Source organism: Solenopsis invicta, chromosome 14, assembly GCF_016802725.1.
Source record: "Solenopsis invicta isolate M01_SB chromosome 14, UNIL_Sinv_3.0, whole genome shotgun sequence".
In the NCBI taxonomy this organism is placed as follows: domain Eukaryota; kingdom Metazoa; phylum Arthropoda; class Insecta; order Hymenoptera; family Formicidae; genus Solenopsis; species Solenopsis invicta.
Window position 1 is genome coordinate 12,995,055 of NC_052677.1, and position 16,169 is coordinate 13,011,223.

The window sequence follows — 16,169 nt, forward strand, 5'->3', positions numbered from 1 at the left end:
TAATAGTAAAAATAATCTTTTTGTTATAATTTTAAATACATTTTCTGTTTCTTTTAAACTATCAAAAGAAATAAAATTACATAAGAAACATTTCAGTAAAATCTTGCTTAATCATTTACTGGCTCTTTCTCGATTTAAATTGTATTAGCTAAAAATAATTCACATATCTCACGAATGACATTCCTAAAATTCATCTACACGAATTGTTTCCGTTAATAACGCGTAATAAAGAGACTCGATCGCAATAAGTCCCACGGAATTTCTTGATTGCAGTCCGGTCACAAGGCACGCTCCACAAATGGAATGCAATATAAGTTCCTCGGAATATATTCGTATATGACGTACTCTCTTTCTCTCACCATAGAATATCCTAAGAGACCTTTCTTAATTTTAATCGTAAGTTTTTCAATCGATATGAAATCAATTTTTCTTTATCTCCTTATATTTAAAAGTAGAATGTACTTTGTATAGAATAAAAATTAATATATATTTATAAATCTTTAAGTGATACAGATTTGCTAATAATTTTTAATTAAATAAAATATCAAAGTATTAGTGACTCTTGAATTATAAACAATTAAAAATTGAAGAAATTTTCTTTTGTGAAACTTTCTTTTCCAAAGAATCTATTAGAACTTTAAGACAACCTGTATATTGGAAACACTCTTTAAATTGGCAATTTGTGATAGTTAATTTCCTTCTCGTCAATCGAGTTATTGGAAAATGTCGCCGTCTTTCTAATCAACCTGAGATTACATTAAATCAAATTAATTTTATATCTATGGTTTAATATTTATATTTAAATATTTAATATTTAAATACCTTAGTAATAAAAGCAAAATTTAAATAGTTTACAAATCAGACTAATATATTCACTCTTATTTCTGGAACAGCTTAAATAACAATCGTATAGCTGATCTTCGATAAAGGGCGAGGGGATGTTGAATCTGCGAACCAGTTCTTTCGAGCTTGCGCATCCTGCGTCGTTCCCCAAGCGCGGAATCCTGCGAGATACGAAAGTTCGCAGTAAAGATCCTCAGTGCGAATCCATCTTTCGCGGACTTCGCGGACTTCGCGATACAATCCTGTAAACCTCGTAAACGACGCTCACGAAACTGGGATAAAATCGGCATAAAATCCGAGTCAAGTTAACAAAAATCCAAATCGGAGACGAGGCTCGGCGAGTTTACTTAGTAAATCGTTTCGTAGGGAGATTTAAATAGAATTTGATCATATTAATGATGATACTGTTTCTGTTAGTCGCTCTCGCGGGCATCCACTCGGGTTGGTCTCGGCGCGATTCCTCGACTGGTGAACATGTAGTTGGAGACACGGTGCACACGGTTCCTCTCGGTTCGGAGGCGACTTTCCACTGGAGGTGCGATTTTGAACAAAGTTGTTCGTTGTTATAACCGCTTCTAGGAGAGAACATAATCTTAATTATTTTGGAACTTGTGCATTAAATGTTCTTGTGTACGGTTATTTTATTTGTATGGTTTTTTTTATTTTTAATTGCTTAAAGACTATTAATGCTTATTATTATCGTAGACGTAACGTCTTTATTCTGTCTTTATAAGCAAATCATGGTAGTATCTCGTGACAAATTTAACTAAAAAAATCACTTCATTTATCACCTTCGTTCATTATTTAATCATCATTTATGAGATTACAAGTACAATTATCCAAGTTAGCCTTTGATAAAAATTTGTCAGAACTTCTGTGTAACTTTATATCTTTCTAGAACATTCTTCAGATTTTTTATACAAATTATAGCAGAATTATTTTCAAATTAACAAAAATCCAACTGTTAGTTGTATTTTAATGCAGATCTCTAGACTTTAATGCGGCAATTGGACAATACTTTGAATGTTTCTTTCTCACTTTTTATTTACACTGTCATAATTAAAAATTTTTGGTCGAAACTTTTCTCAGTTTGTCGTTGCTTTTCAGAGTGGATCTAATGAACAAGCTGGTGATCGTGGAGATTCATTACGTCGGCAACGAGAGTAGTTGGTTCGCGATCGGATTTTCCGACTATGGAGAACTGAAACCGGCTGATTACTGCATCTTATGGTCAGATTGGCATCAACAAATTCATCTTCAAGTAAGATATTCGATGATGTAAAATATTAGATAAGTCATTGTATATAAGATTCGTTTTATCTCTGCTAATAATGTGGTGATCGTGACGTAAGATTTGCGCGTCTGCTCTCTGTGTCAAGGATCCAGGTTCAAATCCACCCAGAACATATCAGATTTTTAATTGATCACCATCTCGGAAGGTAATAGCAAACCACCGAGAGTACCTTTGCCAAAACACCATAGCGCATGCATGAGCAAGTATAAAAATTGCTCCACAAAATATATATAATTGTTAAGTTCAACTTAAAATTCATGTATGATTAATATTATGATATACTTGCAAAATTTAATTGCACATTTAGTCATATATGTGCGATGCCTTTCTTCTTTTCTTTCTTTTTTCCTATATATACTCGGGTAGGCTTTGGAGCAGCAGTAATGCTGGTGTTTTACCTCTTGTGTATTTGTATATTATGTGTATACATATTTTTCGTTGTTTCATAATTCTATTATATTGCCGATACACAATAAAAATTTAATTTAATTTAATTTAAATCATCGGCAGGATTCATGGGCTGATATCGACGGGAAGTTGTACCTGGACACCCAACAGGACTGCGAGAACTTCGCGTGGAAAAGGCGCGGTAATATCACGAAATTCACATTCTCTCGTAAATTCGACACTTGCGACGAGCATGATTATATCATTGAAGTGAGTACAACTTAGATATCTACGTAACGTAACTTGAAAACTTGCAAAAATGTTTAAGTGTCTGAAAGAATCGCGTCGTTTTAACGTAACATATAATAATCTTTAATTTAAAAGAGTCGCAATTTTTAAGTCTAACGCTTATGTAAAGACAAAACAAATTTTAAAACAGCCTTGAGCCTTTAATGAATATGTCTTGAGGTGAAGAATGCCTTGTCTAATTGTTGGTGACAATTTTTCTCAGAATTTTTTATATAATTTTTCCAAATACTTTTTAGAATTTTTCAGAATTTCTGTATAATAATTTTATAATATTTTAGAAAAACTCCTCAAAGTTTTTATATAAATTTCAAAATATTTTAGAATTCATATCTATGAAAAATTTTAAAAACAGATATAGACTTTCTCAGTATTTTTGAAGTGTTTTAATTCACACAAGGCAGAGATTAAATTGTAGAAAATCGGAATAAAATATTCATTTTTAGAGAGGCACAACCCACCTGGTGTGGCTCCGCGGACGCGGACCATTGTCCTCCTTGGCCGGCCTCGAGATATCGGATGCAAAAGCGTCGGGCATGTCGCGTACGGAATTACTCAGGGTGTCCCATAAAAAGCCCAAATTCCCCGCGAATGCCTGGCAGCTCGAGTTACTCGCCCACCGGGTTCAAGTACCAAAACAGGAAACCACCTATTGGTGTCGTGTTCATAAGTTGCCATCGGTATTAAGACAGAAGTGCGTATTGCATATGTACCTCAAAAGGATTCAATAAATATAAATATATATATAAAACTATAAAGAGAGAAATATTACATTTACTCGCAGGCATCATATCCTACAATTTGGCCCCGCTATTCAAGCGGGTAACGAACATCTTGTACATCACATGGAAGTCTTTCATTGCGCCGGATCAGTGGATCTAGAAATACCAATGTACGATGGACCTTGTGACGGAGCAGATAGACCCGAAAAAACACAGGTAATTGTTTTCTTGTAAAACGGTGTCTACAACAGATATCGCATTATATAATTAATATAATTGCATTAGTAATTATAAAACTTATTTTATTAAAATTAAGAACTTGAAATACTTCGAACAATTTCTGCTATTAAAATAAAAAATTTTATATTGAAATCTCCAAAACTAGAAAGTAACAATTTTATCTTCTAATTTAAATTGTTATTATCTTGTGTCTCAATTGTTCAAGACATTTTCTGAAAATAAAAATTGTGTTTTCAAGCATAATTTTCAAATCCACTTCAATAATGCTCATTTTGGAGCAGATTTGCAAGAAGGTGTTGGCAGCATGGGCGATGGGTGCCGATGCGTTTATATATCCGGAAGAAGCCGGTCTATCTATTGGGGGAGCCGATTTCAATCCGCATGTCATGTTGGAGGTGCATTACAATAATCCTGAGCTGCACCAAGGCGTCGTTGATTCATCTGGAATCCGATTTGTTCTAACTAAGACTCTCAGAAAGTATGACGCCGGTGTCATCGAGCTTGGTCTCGAGTATACTGATAAGATGGCTATACCTCCGCAACAGGTATGAAAAAATTGATCGATAGCAACTCTTCGGAAATTTCTCGACTGTAAGCTCGTGCCGACGTGACGAAATATTGAAATCTAAACAAAATTCGAATTACAATTTGACATTTATATAAATATTCTTTACATAAAAATTATTTAAATAAATACATTTTATATAGATTTCATACACGAATCTCGCGGTTAAACTTACAGATTATCTATTTATCTCAAAAAATAAAAGTTTGTGCATTTTTTTCTTTAAAAAGGAGTAGATTTTTAGATGTGCAATCTTTAAATTTGCCTCATTTATTTTTTCAGGAAGCCTTCATGCTATCTGGTCACTGCATAACAGAGTGCACCGGAGTCGGACTGCCCCAAAGTGGCATTCACATTTTCGGCTCTCAACTGCACACGCATTTAACGGGCACCAAAGTCGTCACCCGTCATGTGAGGGACGGCGAAGAGTTATCACTGTTGAACTATGACAATCACTACTCTACTCATTTCCAGGAGATTAGATTGCTGCCAAAACCAGTGACCATCCTGCCTGTAAGAAAATTAGCTAAAGCAAACGAATATACAGAAAGTAGATAATGAGAGGGGATACAGTTAAATAGATCTTTCTTATCAAAGATTAAAGATAAAAAAAAAAAAAGCTGAGTACCCTTATCACAAAAATAAAATAATTTGCAGGGAGATTCTCTGATAACTACATGCACTTACAACACTATGAAAAGAGATAACGTGACTCTTGGCGGCTTCGCTATATCCGACGAGATGTGCGTTAATTATATTCATTACTATCCCAACGCGCAATTAGAGGTAAACTAAATTCATTTTTTAGTAAAATAAAGAAATAATAAAATAAGTAAATTTATTCATTTATCTTTAGAAAAAAAGATACTTCTAATTAATCACGTACAAAAATCACATACAAAATTGTGTTACAATTAGGTGTGCAAGAGTGCCATAAGCGACGATGCTTTGCGGACGTATTTCCGTTATATGCGAGAATGGGAAAGTCAAGGCACCAGTTTGGAAAAGGGCATCTCGGCGAATTATAAAAGCATCGAGTGGACCAAGGTCCGCGTGGAAGCTCTTCACGATCTCTACGAAGCTGCGCCTTTAGGTTCGCGATGGTTAAAAATCACGAGTATCTTACTGATTTTAATTTATAACTCCTCGAGCCTTTATTTTAGCAATTTTTGACCATTTTGTTTTTAATTTTAATTTAATATGGCGATATAGAAGGATGTGTTTTTAATATTACCAGTGAATTCTTAACTCCTCTATATCTTCATAATAATCTTCAATTCCTGCATGATAAAACGCTCTTCTTTCTTCCTCTTCTGATCAATACTTAATTGGCTTATCAGGGATGCAGTGCAATGGCTCCGATGGCACCCGATTACCTGGCTTGTGGGATAATATCGCAGCGACACCCGTCAGATTGCCTTTGTCGCCGCCAGCCAGAGATTGCCTGGAGTCTTCGATCCAGCGAGAGATCTCGGATCAGATGTGAATGATGGTCGATTTAAAAATTTGAGTTATGTCATTCAGTTGTGTGACTATTTCAAGGGAACAAACAAAATAATTAAAAGTCCAATTCAGAGCATATCAAATTTAGCGTTATACATGTCGCTTCTTTGAAATCTCTTCTGAAATAATAATGTTTGAATTATTAGACGTTTGTAAAAGGATTTCATGAAACTGAAGCTTGGCTCACGGCCCATATCGGAAGGAAAGATGCAAAAAAGATATAAAGAACCTACCGATGTAAAAGTTTATAAACTTTCAGTATATTTATCCACTTTAAGTGTGTTTCTTCACTTTTTGGCAGTACAGTACGCATTTCGCTGCGAACAAGCTAGCTTGATCAAATCTTGTAACAAATAGTTGTGACGCAATAATTATCTCGTATATATACTATATATATGTGGAGTAATAATATTAATATTATAATAATATTAATAATAACACAAATAATAATCAAGGAAACTCGTTTTTACACTTCGTACAATGTACAAAAAAAGGCGGACGTTCCTTTGAAAACGACAATATCAAAATTAATCTTAGTATATGCGGTATCTCTTTTTACGGTATGATACATACACGGGGAAAGGGTGGGATAATACACGCATACAAAACAAACAAGCACAAACACGCACGCGATTGCCTTCATACGCACGAGATACAATAGTTGCCTATTTTGTTCAAGCATAAACAATTTAATACTTCTTACATGTCGTTATTTTTATCGAACACTTTCGTCAGACTTGACTTTTTTACGTTTTTTTCTTCTCTTTTACACAAGATGCAGACAGCTTGGTATAACGCAAGATACTGTACTGAATTCTGTTCACTTGTTACATCGCCAAACTCGCGTGTTTGTGTTTTGTCTCTCGTTTTATCGACTACGGTATAATTTTTTTTTTTTTACTATAGAGCGTTCCAAAAATCATAACGTTAACCAAATTAGCAGTATTTTGTAAAAAAAAGAAAAGAACTTCAGGATATATTCAAATCTTTTTCTCGCGCACTTTCTCTTCGAGACAATTAATTTGAAAGATCTAAGAAAAACAGAAAAATTTATTGATTTAAATATAGATTTTTTCGGGAAAAACAGTCTCTTGTGCAAAAACAAATTAATTCCACACTTTCTTTTTCCGTAAAAAAATTGCATTTAAAAAAATATATAAATTACGATTTTCACAACACTCTATACATGTGGGAACGTACCTTTCTCTCTTTGGCGTCTCATTAAGCTGCATTTAGACAGTAGTAAAAATGGACACACATTGATCAAAATTACTGTCGAAAAATACCACTCTGACGGAATAAGGAGGGCTTCTTTCTTGCAGTCGTATGTCTTTTTGGGTCAAAACTTCGAGCTTCTTCGCGCGAAGCTTCGATCTGTCAAATTCGATTCTTCATAGAGAACTCGAGCAAATGGAATGGACGATTATTACATTACACATGTATAACAGATTTTTGCACATTGTGAGGAACGTCGTTTCCTGAATTCCGCAGAATCTTCAAGGAAGAACAAATCACTCTCTAAATCTCTTTCTCTCCTTCGTTCTCTCCCTCTCTCTCGTTCTTTATCTCATTCTCCAAATGTTGTAATATTTCTGTGTGATGTCGTACACTATCGTTTGAGTACAGTATCCATATTACTTAGGGCAATAGGTTGCTTCCTGCAACGGATATACAAAAGGGCTCGTATAAAAAGATTTAGATTCTCTGCTAGGAACACACGTCACGTGAAAAAGTACTTATTTTCTAGAGCACAGGCGCACCAAATTGCATATTCAGTACACAAATTTCAGGCTTTAAAAGCTTCGGTCTCAGACTTTATACAAAATTTATTATTTTAGATTCTCCCTTAAAAAACTCTCACTCTTTAACGAATCTCTCTTCTTTTTCTTCTCTTTATAAATTTTCAGGATATTTTTAATATACAAAGATAATATAACATTCTTACCGATTTGCTTTGACTTATCTAATCCCCTCTTTGGCCAATTTCTCACCTGAAATTTCTGCACCATTTCACGCTCCTCATTATCTCGAAAAATCTCATCTCAGGAAAGGTCATCATCAATTTGATTATGCGCGAGCGATATTCACACGCTCAGACAATAGTAGAAAATATATTATAAACCTCAAAAGTAAAAAAAGATATATGTATTTATATATATTATTATTAATATTACGCTTTATATACGTTCTATAAGAGCAGCTCGGCTACATTACTTTGCACGCGTATGGAGTATAGGAGTTTCATCTTGCGGAGGGTTTCGTCAAAGCCACTCTATTTGCTTTTAATATATTTCCAGACTCTATCTTAGGATCGCGAAAAGAGATACATCACGCGAAACTGTCTACAAAGAGACCAACGATACAAATGGATTATTGTGTCAGCGCACAATATAAAAGACATCTGACAGGTGTTTGAAGGACGGAAATTGGTGATTATGTCTTCTCTCGATTTAATCAATGAAATTATATTAATAAAAAAAAAGGAAAAGAAAAACTTAGTCATTTTATTAAAATTTATAAAAAAATGATATTGCACTTAATAAAAAAAAATGTTTAATTAAATTAAATGAAAAGCTTCTGATTTATCCTTATTTGGCAGCGCAGTTATGCATTACGTAAATTATTGTTACCTAAATGATGTAACACATTATGGCATATAATAAGAACAGATATTACATTTTCAAAATAAAATATTTGTAAGATTAAGTATAACGATACCGAATGAATTACCAGGCTGTTCTTCAGACACCGTTACATCGTCTTTTCGACGTTTGCTTCGTCAGGAAGAAAATGCGTTGCCGATTATCTATTTTGATCTCAAATCGTACGGCAACGTTAATCGCGTTCAGGATCAGGGGACTTTGTCGACTAGAGAGATTGATTGTTTTGTTGTTGCATATGTAACTGCATGAAGCAGTAAAGAATGCCGGCTTGCGCCATCACGTCGACGGTGCCGGCAGCGAGAAGATCGCGGCTCTTGGAATCGTTGCGCGAATTACTGGTGCCAGGTCGCAGCAACGTGGGTCCAAACACTGTGGCCAGATTGTGCAGCGACATCTTGTTCTGTGCTTCGTGCTTGTTCACACGAGCCAGGTGCGCTAGCAAAAAGTCGATCACCGCTTTGTTGACAGCAGGCAGGCCCTCGTAAACGCGGCGCAGAGCGGCACCCCGTGATAAGTCGCCTGTTTGGAAGGCTTCTAGAAATGCCGGATAAAGGGCGTCGGTGAACAACGCCTCCGGCATCTCGCGTAGATATAGCTTTAACACGCCCGTCACTGAGTGCACGTCCACCTGCAGCCACGTTCGCATACAAAAATGTCAGCAATAAAAGAACATTCTATTGTTGGACTACTACAGACATGAAAAATGCCAGAAGTGCAAACGTACCTCTTTAAGTAGCTGCTCCGCTTCGTACGAATTACTCTCGAACGACTTGCGCAGCCTCGCCACATCGGACGCGGAACCAGAAACGCGATACAAGCCTACTTCGCCAACGCCACGTTTCTCTACCTCTCGCACGCATGCTGTTATTATGAAAGGCACGTCGCGTTTCTCTCGTCTGCAAAATCACGAAAGAGTATAATTACTGTTTTAATTTGTTTATTTATTTCAGTTGCGGATTTTTTATGACTTAAATGTCCAATTAATTTCTTTTAATTAAAAATTCAACAAGAAAAAAATTAATCAATTTTTTAATTTCTTAATTTTTTCGATTCGAATGAAATTCGTGCATACTTGCAAACTTGTTGGATCTTGGCGCCGAATAAGCCTTGTGGTTTGGCCGACGGCACTCGCCTCAGAGTGACCTCGCTGGGAACAAAACGCAACGCCACGTCCAACGTCGCGGGTCCCAGATTTAGCAACCTTTCCACCTGATCAGATTGAAGCCAAGATCTGCTCAACCGCTGAATGCACTTGCCTCGCAATACCGAGCGTGTGCCACATTCCTCGTACAACAAGATCCTCACGTTCTGACTTCCCTCCAACTCTACTACAAAAGTCTCGCCTGTATCAAAAAAACGAAATTTAATTGAATTGAAAAATATTATTCTAGTATCATAAAATAACGAATTTTGATTTTAAATACAATTGCTCATGTTTTTTTAAGATTAATACCAAGAATAGATTATAAGATAAAAGCAAGGAAGATTTCTTACCCCAAATTGGAGCTTGACCCCTGGCGATGCGACTTCGCGCTCTCTTGAAGTAGTGTCCATAGCTGTCAACTTCTACGATGATATAGAGATCACCCACTCTGTCTAAACCTGGCGGAGTCAAACCGAGCAGCGTCAGATGAAGATCACCTAGCAGCAAGCTTTCGTCGCGTCCTGATCTCAGCAGATAGCTGCCCATGTCGGTCTGCAAATACGTTCGACAGGCGGTAACCCACGCCTGCAGTTCGTACATCGACAGTGGCAGCTGTCCTGGAGGCTGTCCGCCCTATAAAGTACCAACAACGTAAGTATTTCAAATAAAAGATTAAAACACATATATGCAATAACAGAATACATATATCAACTAATTTTAATCTTAATGAGAGACTCAATGACCTGTTGTAACGCCTCCACCGCTTCTACCCATTGGGAACGCTCAAACTCGCTAGACAAGAAGAAGGTGTAAGAATTTTGTACTCGATTCTGTTGACTTTTGTGCGCGACGCGCAGGACTAAGTTCGGTGAGGCCAATACCAGTTGAGCCTCAAGTTCGGCGAGCTTCTTTCGATTCTTCTCTGAACCTCTGCCACCTATTCTGATCCGTTTTTCGTCGTTTCGTTCTTCCCATAAAATTTGATCGCGTACTGTACACGCTTGCGACCTGTTCCAATAATTTTCGTGATTTTAATCAAATGTTTAATGAGATAAAAAGAACATTCGTTAAGCTTTTTTCATCAGTAGTAAAAAGTAATTATTAGTGTATTACTACTTATTTTGATGACTAATGACTATCTATTTTGAGAACCTGTTGATTTTATACTGATACTTTAAAATTAACATTGATGACTAATCTGATAACATATTTTTTGCAATATACAATTGATAAAGCACTACTCTTTATTAATGACAGATATCGCGGTAGAGATTACAAGCGTTTCAATGATTTACCTTAAAGCTACCACATTAGCAGGGCTGGCTTCGCGCGGTTCTATGCCGTCTTCGGTAACAGCGGCTTCTGCCACCGGCACGTACCATTTCAGTTCAAACGTAAACTTATCCCTGCCAGACGCTTTGTACTTCGCACAGGCGATCACGTCGTTAAAGAGAAATAGATGTCTCAGCTTTCTGTGACTGTCCGAGAGCTCGACTACAAATGAATTTTTTACCAATCTTCGTTGAGCTCTATCGTGACTCTGCATAAACAAACAAAAAAAAAAACATGATATAAAAGACATAATCATGTAATGTTGTGTAAAATGAAATATAAAATAATATATTGCAGAGTAATTTATACGAATCGTACCGGAAACATAGACTTCGTTTGAATGATATTGAATTCATCTAGGAAATTCCTGGTCATAGCGAGAGCTTCTGACAGAGGCGCATGGTCTGCATGATTAACTGACGTATGTTTGAGAAGATCCTAAAAGCCATTGAAAATTATCGCTATGAAATTCAAGATAAGATAAAGAGATTGTAATGTGGAAAAGCGTATTTCCAGATCTAAAATTCATAGTAGCCTATTATCACAATTTTATCAATCAATAAAAAATATGTATAACCTATTATATAAACAGCTACATTATATATACATACTTATATGCATCAAATTACTTACGTGTAAAACTAAAGCGTTCTTTTGCACTCGAGCAACTGGCTTATGTAACAAATCCTCCAGAGACAAACCCGGGCCCTTTGGGAAGCCCCTGAGTCTTATATCTCTAGTAATCTCTCCGAATTGAGTGGAATGAGCGGAGCACCGTCGCACGGTATCGGTCGCGCGAGCGTAATTATGCAAAAACGCACCATATAATCCTATATTACTGGCCATAATCTGAAAGTAAACATGATGTTATGATTTTTCAAACTTTTACTCGTCTCGTTTAAGACTCGAATTATATACGTACCTTAAATTGTTCTCCTATAGTAGTCTTATTATCCCACTTTTCCGCCTTCTTTCGAAGACCGTCCAGAAATGTCTGATGCAGACCATGCAATTCCGGGATCTTGTAAAACATTGTGCCAAATTCCTCTTCCGAAATAACCGGTTGAGATGTCGTTAAAGTTGCCCTAATAGCTTTCATATACTGCAAGAGGACAGTAAAACATTGTAAATAAACTTTCTAAACAAGAATTTAAAATGTCAAAGTGAAATTTAAAATGTCAGCAGAGTTAAATTAAAAATGTCAGAGTTAATTAAAGAGTTTAAAATAACATACTTGTAACATCACAGTTAAGCATTCGACATATACAGCCTCGCTCTCCACTACCGAGTTCACGATACACTTGACCATCGACGTCCTATCGTCCTCGCGCTCCTTGCTCTTTTCTTGTCTGCGCGGCGTCGTCGGGGTCGGCGATTCCAAACTACCCTCGCTCAAACTCAGTGGTTCGGCATCGCTACTGCCGGTTTCGTTATCCGTGCTGAGAGCACGCAGCAAAATCGGGGGTGCCGGACTGGCACCCTCCTCGTCTTCGCTGTCCATCGCCGCTCTGTGTCTGAAAATAACGCACATAATTATATACACATTCAAAACCTTAACTCGGGAGTACTCGCGCGAATTTAATCAATACATATATATTAACTTAAAAAACAATATAATCGAAGCGCTTGTACTCCGCGTAGTTAATGGCTTTAACGTAGTTCTAATTAAGATAGAGTAAGAAAGAGAGACAAACGACTTACTGTATAAAATAATCGATGTTGACATAATTACTCTGATTGCCCGGCGAATCTGGCAGCGAGGGTGGTCTTCGAGTCGCCGCCTTGTTACCATTATTATTACTGTTGACAGTGGGAACGCGCGCGTCAATGTAAACATACTCCCCAGTTTGGTCCAAGGCTACTGAATCGTAATAAGGCTCCTCCTCCGATGCCTCTGCGTCGCCATCTTCATCATCTTCGTTGATAGCCTTTTCTAAGTCTATTTAACAAACAAATAATAAATCATTTTTTAGATCCCATATACAGGGTGTAGCAAACCACTCGTACTACTCTTTTTTCGCAATGAATAAAGATTAAAAAAAATTTCATCGTTAAAACCTATTTAAATTATCTGACGACGGCATTTTGGTTTTTCGCAGACTATATCGAAAGTAGAGTAAACCTAACTGGGTCAAATTTGAAATTTCAAATGGCAATAGGTCGGATAGGATTTCGGTGAATAGACCTTTTAAAAACAGTTTTTGTTTAACCTTTTTTAATATTACTTATGATTTACAAAAAAAATATAAGAAAATGTGACTATATAAAATAGGAACGCGGCGGAAATGCTTGTAAACAAAATATTTAAAGCATATGCTCGCATATAAACTCATAGTTTTTTTTTAATGCGCTATTATTGATCAATGTGGGTCGTTTTATAGATAATCTAATAATACACTCTGTACATCATAAAGTTATTTATAATGTGCATAAAACGGATAATTTCTGTGTAAAATGAAAAGCAAACAAACTATTAATTTTCAATCGTCTACATAAAACAATAAGATTAAAATTAAATCCATTACTCAAAATTTTTTTTTCTCTTAACGATTATATATAAATTATGTACTTCTAAAAATTCAATAAAAAAATGTATACATAAGAAGAAATACCTTTCTCGTCTTCTTCCTTAAGAGATTCCTCGTTTTTGTCTTTCTTCGAACTTCCGGTGACTTCGATCACTGTAACATAATTACTTGGCACATCTGGATCACTGTTTCTTCTAAGTTCAGGCACTTTCTCGGGACTCCTTGGGATTTCGCTCCTGGGTCGTTTGCCAGCTGTGCCGAGGGTGGAGCTCAATTCGGACACGCACTTGTCTTGAAACTTACTAATATCTTCTCGGTCCGTCAAAGTGGGAGCGAACGGTTCGACGTTTTGTGTACTCGGCGAGTTTAAAGGATCCGCCAAGCCGCTTTCCGATACCTGAGAATCCTGTTGAGACTGCGTTTCCGCTGCCGTTTCCTGTTTATTCTCAGATGTATTCGTATTCGCGCCGGTATTGTTAGCCAGCTGCTTGTGCCGTTCGACGTCGGCTAGTAATCTCTCTAAATATTCCACATAAAACTCTTCCTTTTCAAGTTCTTCTCTCAAAGCTGTGACCTGCGAAAAAAAGAATATACATCGCGCGCTTTGATATATTGTTCCAAGGATCTAGGGTCACTGCACCAGTCAATGAATAAATAAAAAATTGAACTAGTCAATGAACATATAAATAAAATTTTAATATAATCACATTTTTAAATAAAAAATCATTTTTTAATAAAATGTTTATAAAAATTAGATCATAAAAAATACAATTAATTCGCAATTTATTATTTCAAAGTCTTATTATTTTAATACTTTTCTAATCAGTCATTTACTGGTAATTGTTAAGCAACTGGTGCAGTGACCCTATATATTATTATTTTACAGAAAATTTAATAAAAAATAACTCTCATTTTTAATTCAATTATAATATATTATAATTTAAGAAGAGAATTTTATTTCTTTTATAAAAAAAATTAATTTTAATAGATTGTATTTTAAATATACTTTAATTGAAACATACAAAAAAGATTGTTCTGGAATTATATTTTATTATATAATTTTCTGCCTTTCTCTGTTTCTCTTCTTTAAATAAATAAATATTTATATCTTTCTAATAAAATTTAAATAAGTCATTTTAATAAAATTTAAATAAGAGTTAATGTGTTATGCCGTGAACTTTTAGGGTGACCTAATATAATAACTATAATCAACTTTTCACGGTGTTCTGATAACACACAACAGAGATAACTCAGCGATAATTCACAAGCAACAGTTAAAGACAGGAAGTCAATATTTACTATTCTCACTTCTTTTTCGCTGATTTGTTTATTCATTTATCCAGGTCCCATTGCAAATATAAAAAAAAGAATAATATTTCACTGGTAGTCCCAGTGTCACCAAGTGCTCTGTCACTGACAGGTTTCAGACAATTAATTCGATGAGTCATCAAGTCATGCGAACACGGTGTTAATTGAGTTATACATGACTAAGTTTTTATTAGACGAAGAAATCAAATTGTCCTCGCCGCTCTCTTCCTCCACCGCACGTACGTTCAACCGGTATTTCTTCATAGAATTCCTCTATCAATTCTCTATCTCTTGATATGCGTGTACGCGCGCATAAACGCCGGTCTCTGACTAATAAATACCTGGTAAACATTGCGACACTTCACTGCAATCACAACCCAGTCGTAACGCAAGGTTGCATCCGCAATCGCACAATCTACAATCATCCGTTTATTACTTTCCAAAAATTCACTTCCAGTTCTCTCGGGAACTAGATCAGAGACTCGTAAAAAAAAACCTTGGCTACTCTAGCCTGATACACGATGAATCATCAGACCCCTTCAGGATGTCAATTGAACGAAATAAAACCTACTCTTTTGCGCACACGTATACACACAGAGATCGCTCACACGTGACTAATAAACGCTTGGGCGAATACATTGCGACACTATCACTGGCCACGGCACAGGGGGTTTCACCCTTATCTACACACGTCCTCGCTCTCTTTCTCTCATGCCACAATTATCTGTCGGGGCACACCTGCGGACCTCGCGCGCCGCTCGTCAATGAGAATCGACGACTTCGATCAATCGCCCGCGCGTTCGTGATTCGCGGGGTACCCTTGTCGCGTCTCTCGGGACTCACCTTCTGCTTATGCTTGACCAGGTTCGCTCGGACGTCCTCCTCCCAGGCGGCCGGCAAGGCGCTGTCCGGGAACCGCTGCACCCACACACGCTGGAAGTCCCCAAACACGCTCATGCCTCCGGACGCGAGCGCGCGGGGAAGAGAGAGATGGGATGGAGGCGATGTCGACGCGCGGCACTCCTCGTCGGCGACTCCTCCGTCGGCGAATCTCACCGCTCACCGCGCCGTCGTGCGCATCGCACGGGGCGCGGCACCACCGCCGCCGACGACGACGACGACGACGACGACGACGTCGTCAAGTCTCTCGCGCGTTCTTCTCTCGCCCGCCACTCACCGCAGCTGCCGCTTCCTGGTGCACCTTCCGGCGCGGAGCGACGTTTCCTCGAGTTCGTCGTATCAGGCGGGCAACGGCGTAGCCAGCCAGCCAGCGTCGTCATACGGCCGCTGTCATCTTGTCGACATATCTCCTGCGTAGGTCACGTTCCGAACCC

At 37.2% G+C, this 16,169-nt stretch overlaps 2 protein-coding genes and 1 long non-coding RNA gene across 6 annotated transcripts; 1 reads left to right on the forward strand and 2 right to left on the reverse strand.

Annotated features, from left to right (window-relative positions):
* The first annotated feature begins 131 nt into the window (after window positions 1–131).
* Window positions 132–6,304, forward strand: LOC105201088 (tyramine beta-hydroxylase). Its single transcript, XM_011168960.3, has 11 exons — window positions 132–396; window positions 894–1,378; window positions 1,951–2,104; window positions 2,648–2,794; window positions 3,277–3,524; window positions 3,615–3,768; window positions 4,074–4,337; window positions 4,640–4,870; window positions 5,015–5,143; window positions 5,276–5,450; window positions 5,698–6,304. Exons 2-11 carry the CDS (start codon window positions 1,239–1,241, stop codon window positions 5,841–5,843), a joined length of 1,788 nt encoding a protein of 595 aa, XP_011167262.1. The 5' UTR covers window positions 132–396; window positions 894–1,238; the 3' UTR covers window positions 5,844–6,304.
* LOC120359499 lies at window positions 1,281–5,723 on the reverse strand. 2 transcript variants are annotated; one of them, XR_005576258.1, is made up of 5 exons: window positions 5,592–5,723; window positions 4,533–4,868; window positions 3,603–4,417; window positions 3,292–3,479; window positions 1,281–1,418 (listed from the first exon to the last, which is right to left on the reverse strand). It is a non-coding gene; the product is annotated as an uncharacterized LOC120359499 (long non-coding RNA). The 2 variants fall into 2 exon arrangements; XR_005576257.1 differs by having other exon boundaries at window positions 3,603–4,868.
* On the reverse strand, window positions 6,101–16,139 carry LOC105201084 (active breakpoint cluster region-related protein). 3 transcript variants are annotated; one of them, XR_005576256.1, is made up of 14 exons: window positions 15,679–16,139; window positions 13,612–14,101; window positions 12,701–12,938; window positions 12,234–12,513; window positions 11,922–12,101; window positions 11,633–11,848; window positions 11,318–11,437; window positions 10,963–11,207; window positions 10,411–10,675; window positions 10,018–10,300; window positions 9,596–9,866; window positions 9,248–9,419; window positions 7,852–9,151; window positions 6,101–7,518 (listed from the first exon to the last, which is right to left on the reverse strand). XR_005576256.1 is itself a non-coding variant. In XM_011168942.3 (13 exons), the coding sequence occupies exons 1-13, from the start codon at window positions 15,790–15,792 to the stop codon at window positions 8,729–8,731; spliced, it is 3,297 nt and encodes a 1,098-aa protein (XP_011167244.1). In that variant the 5' UTR covers window positions 15,793–16,139; the 3' UTR covers window positions 6,101–8,728. The 3 variants fall into 3 exon arrangements, 2 of the variants coding, with proteins under 2 accessions (XP_011167244.1, XP_025993723.1); XM_011168942.3 differs by having other exon boundaries at window positions 6,101–9,151; XM_026137938.2 differs by lacking the exon at window positions 15,679–16,139 and adding an exon at window positions 15,177–15,638 and having other exon boundaries at window positions 6,101–9,151.
* Between the last annotated feature and the right edge of the window lie 30 nt (window positions 16,140–16,169).

What these genes read in the sequence shown, in the direction of transcription:
- LOC105201088 (XM_011168960.3), top strand. Translation starts at nt 1,239, where the DNA reads ATGATGATACTGTTTCTGTTAGTCGCTCTCGCGGGCATCCACTCGGGT. An exon ending in AGCATGATTATATCATTGAA is followed by an intron (nt 2,795 to 3,276) that starts GTGAGTACAACT and finishes ATTCATTTTTAG; the next exon opens with AGAGGCACAACCCACCTGGT. An exon ending in CTACGAAGCTGCGCCTTTAG is followed by an intron (nt 5,451 to 5,697) that starts GTTCGCGATGGT and finishes TTGGCTTATCAG; the next exon opens with GGATGCAGTGCAATGGCTCC.
- LOC105201084 (XM_011168942.3), bottom strand. Translation starts at nt 15,792, where the DNA reads ATGAGCGTGTTTGGGGACTTCCAGCGTGTGTGGGTGCAGCGGTTCCCG. An exon ending in CGGTGGAGGCGTTACAACAG is followed by an intron (nt 10,301 to 10,410) that starts GTCATTGAGTCT and finishes GGTACTTTATAG; the next exon opens with GGCGGACAGCCTCCAGGACA. An exon ending in AAGATCCAACAAGTTTGCAA is followed by an intron (nt 9,420 to 9,595) that starts GTATGCACGAAT and finishes GTGATTTTGCAG; the next exon opens with ACGAGAGAAACGCGACGTGC.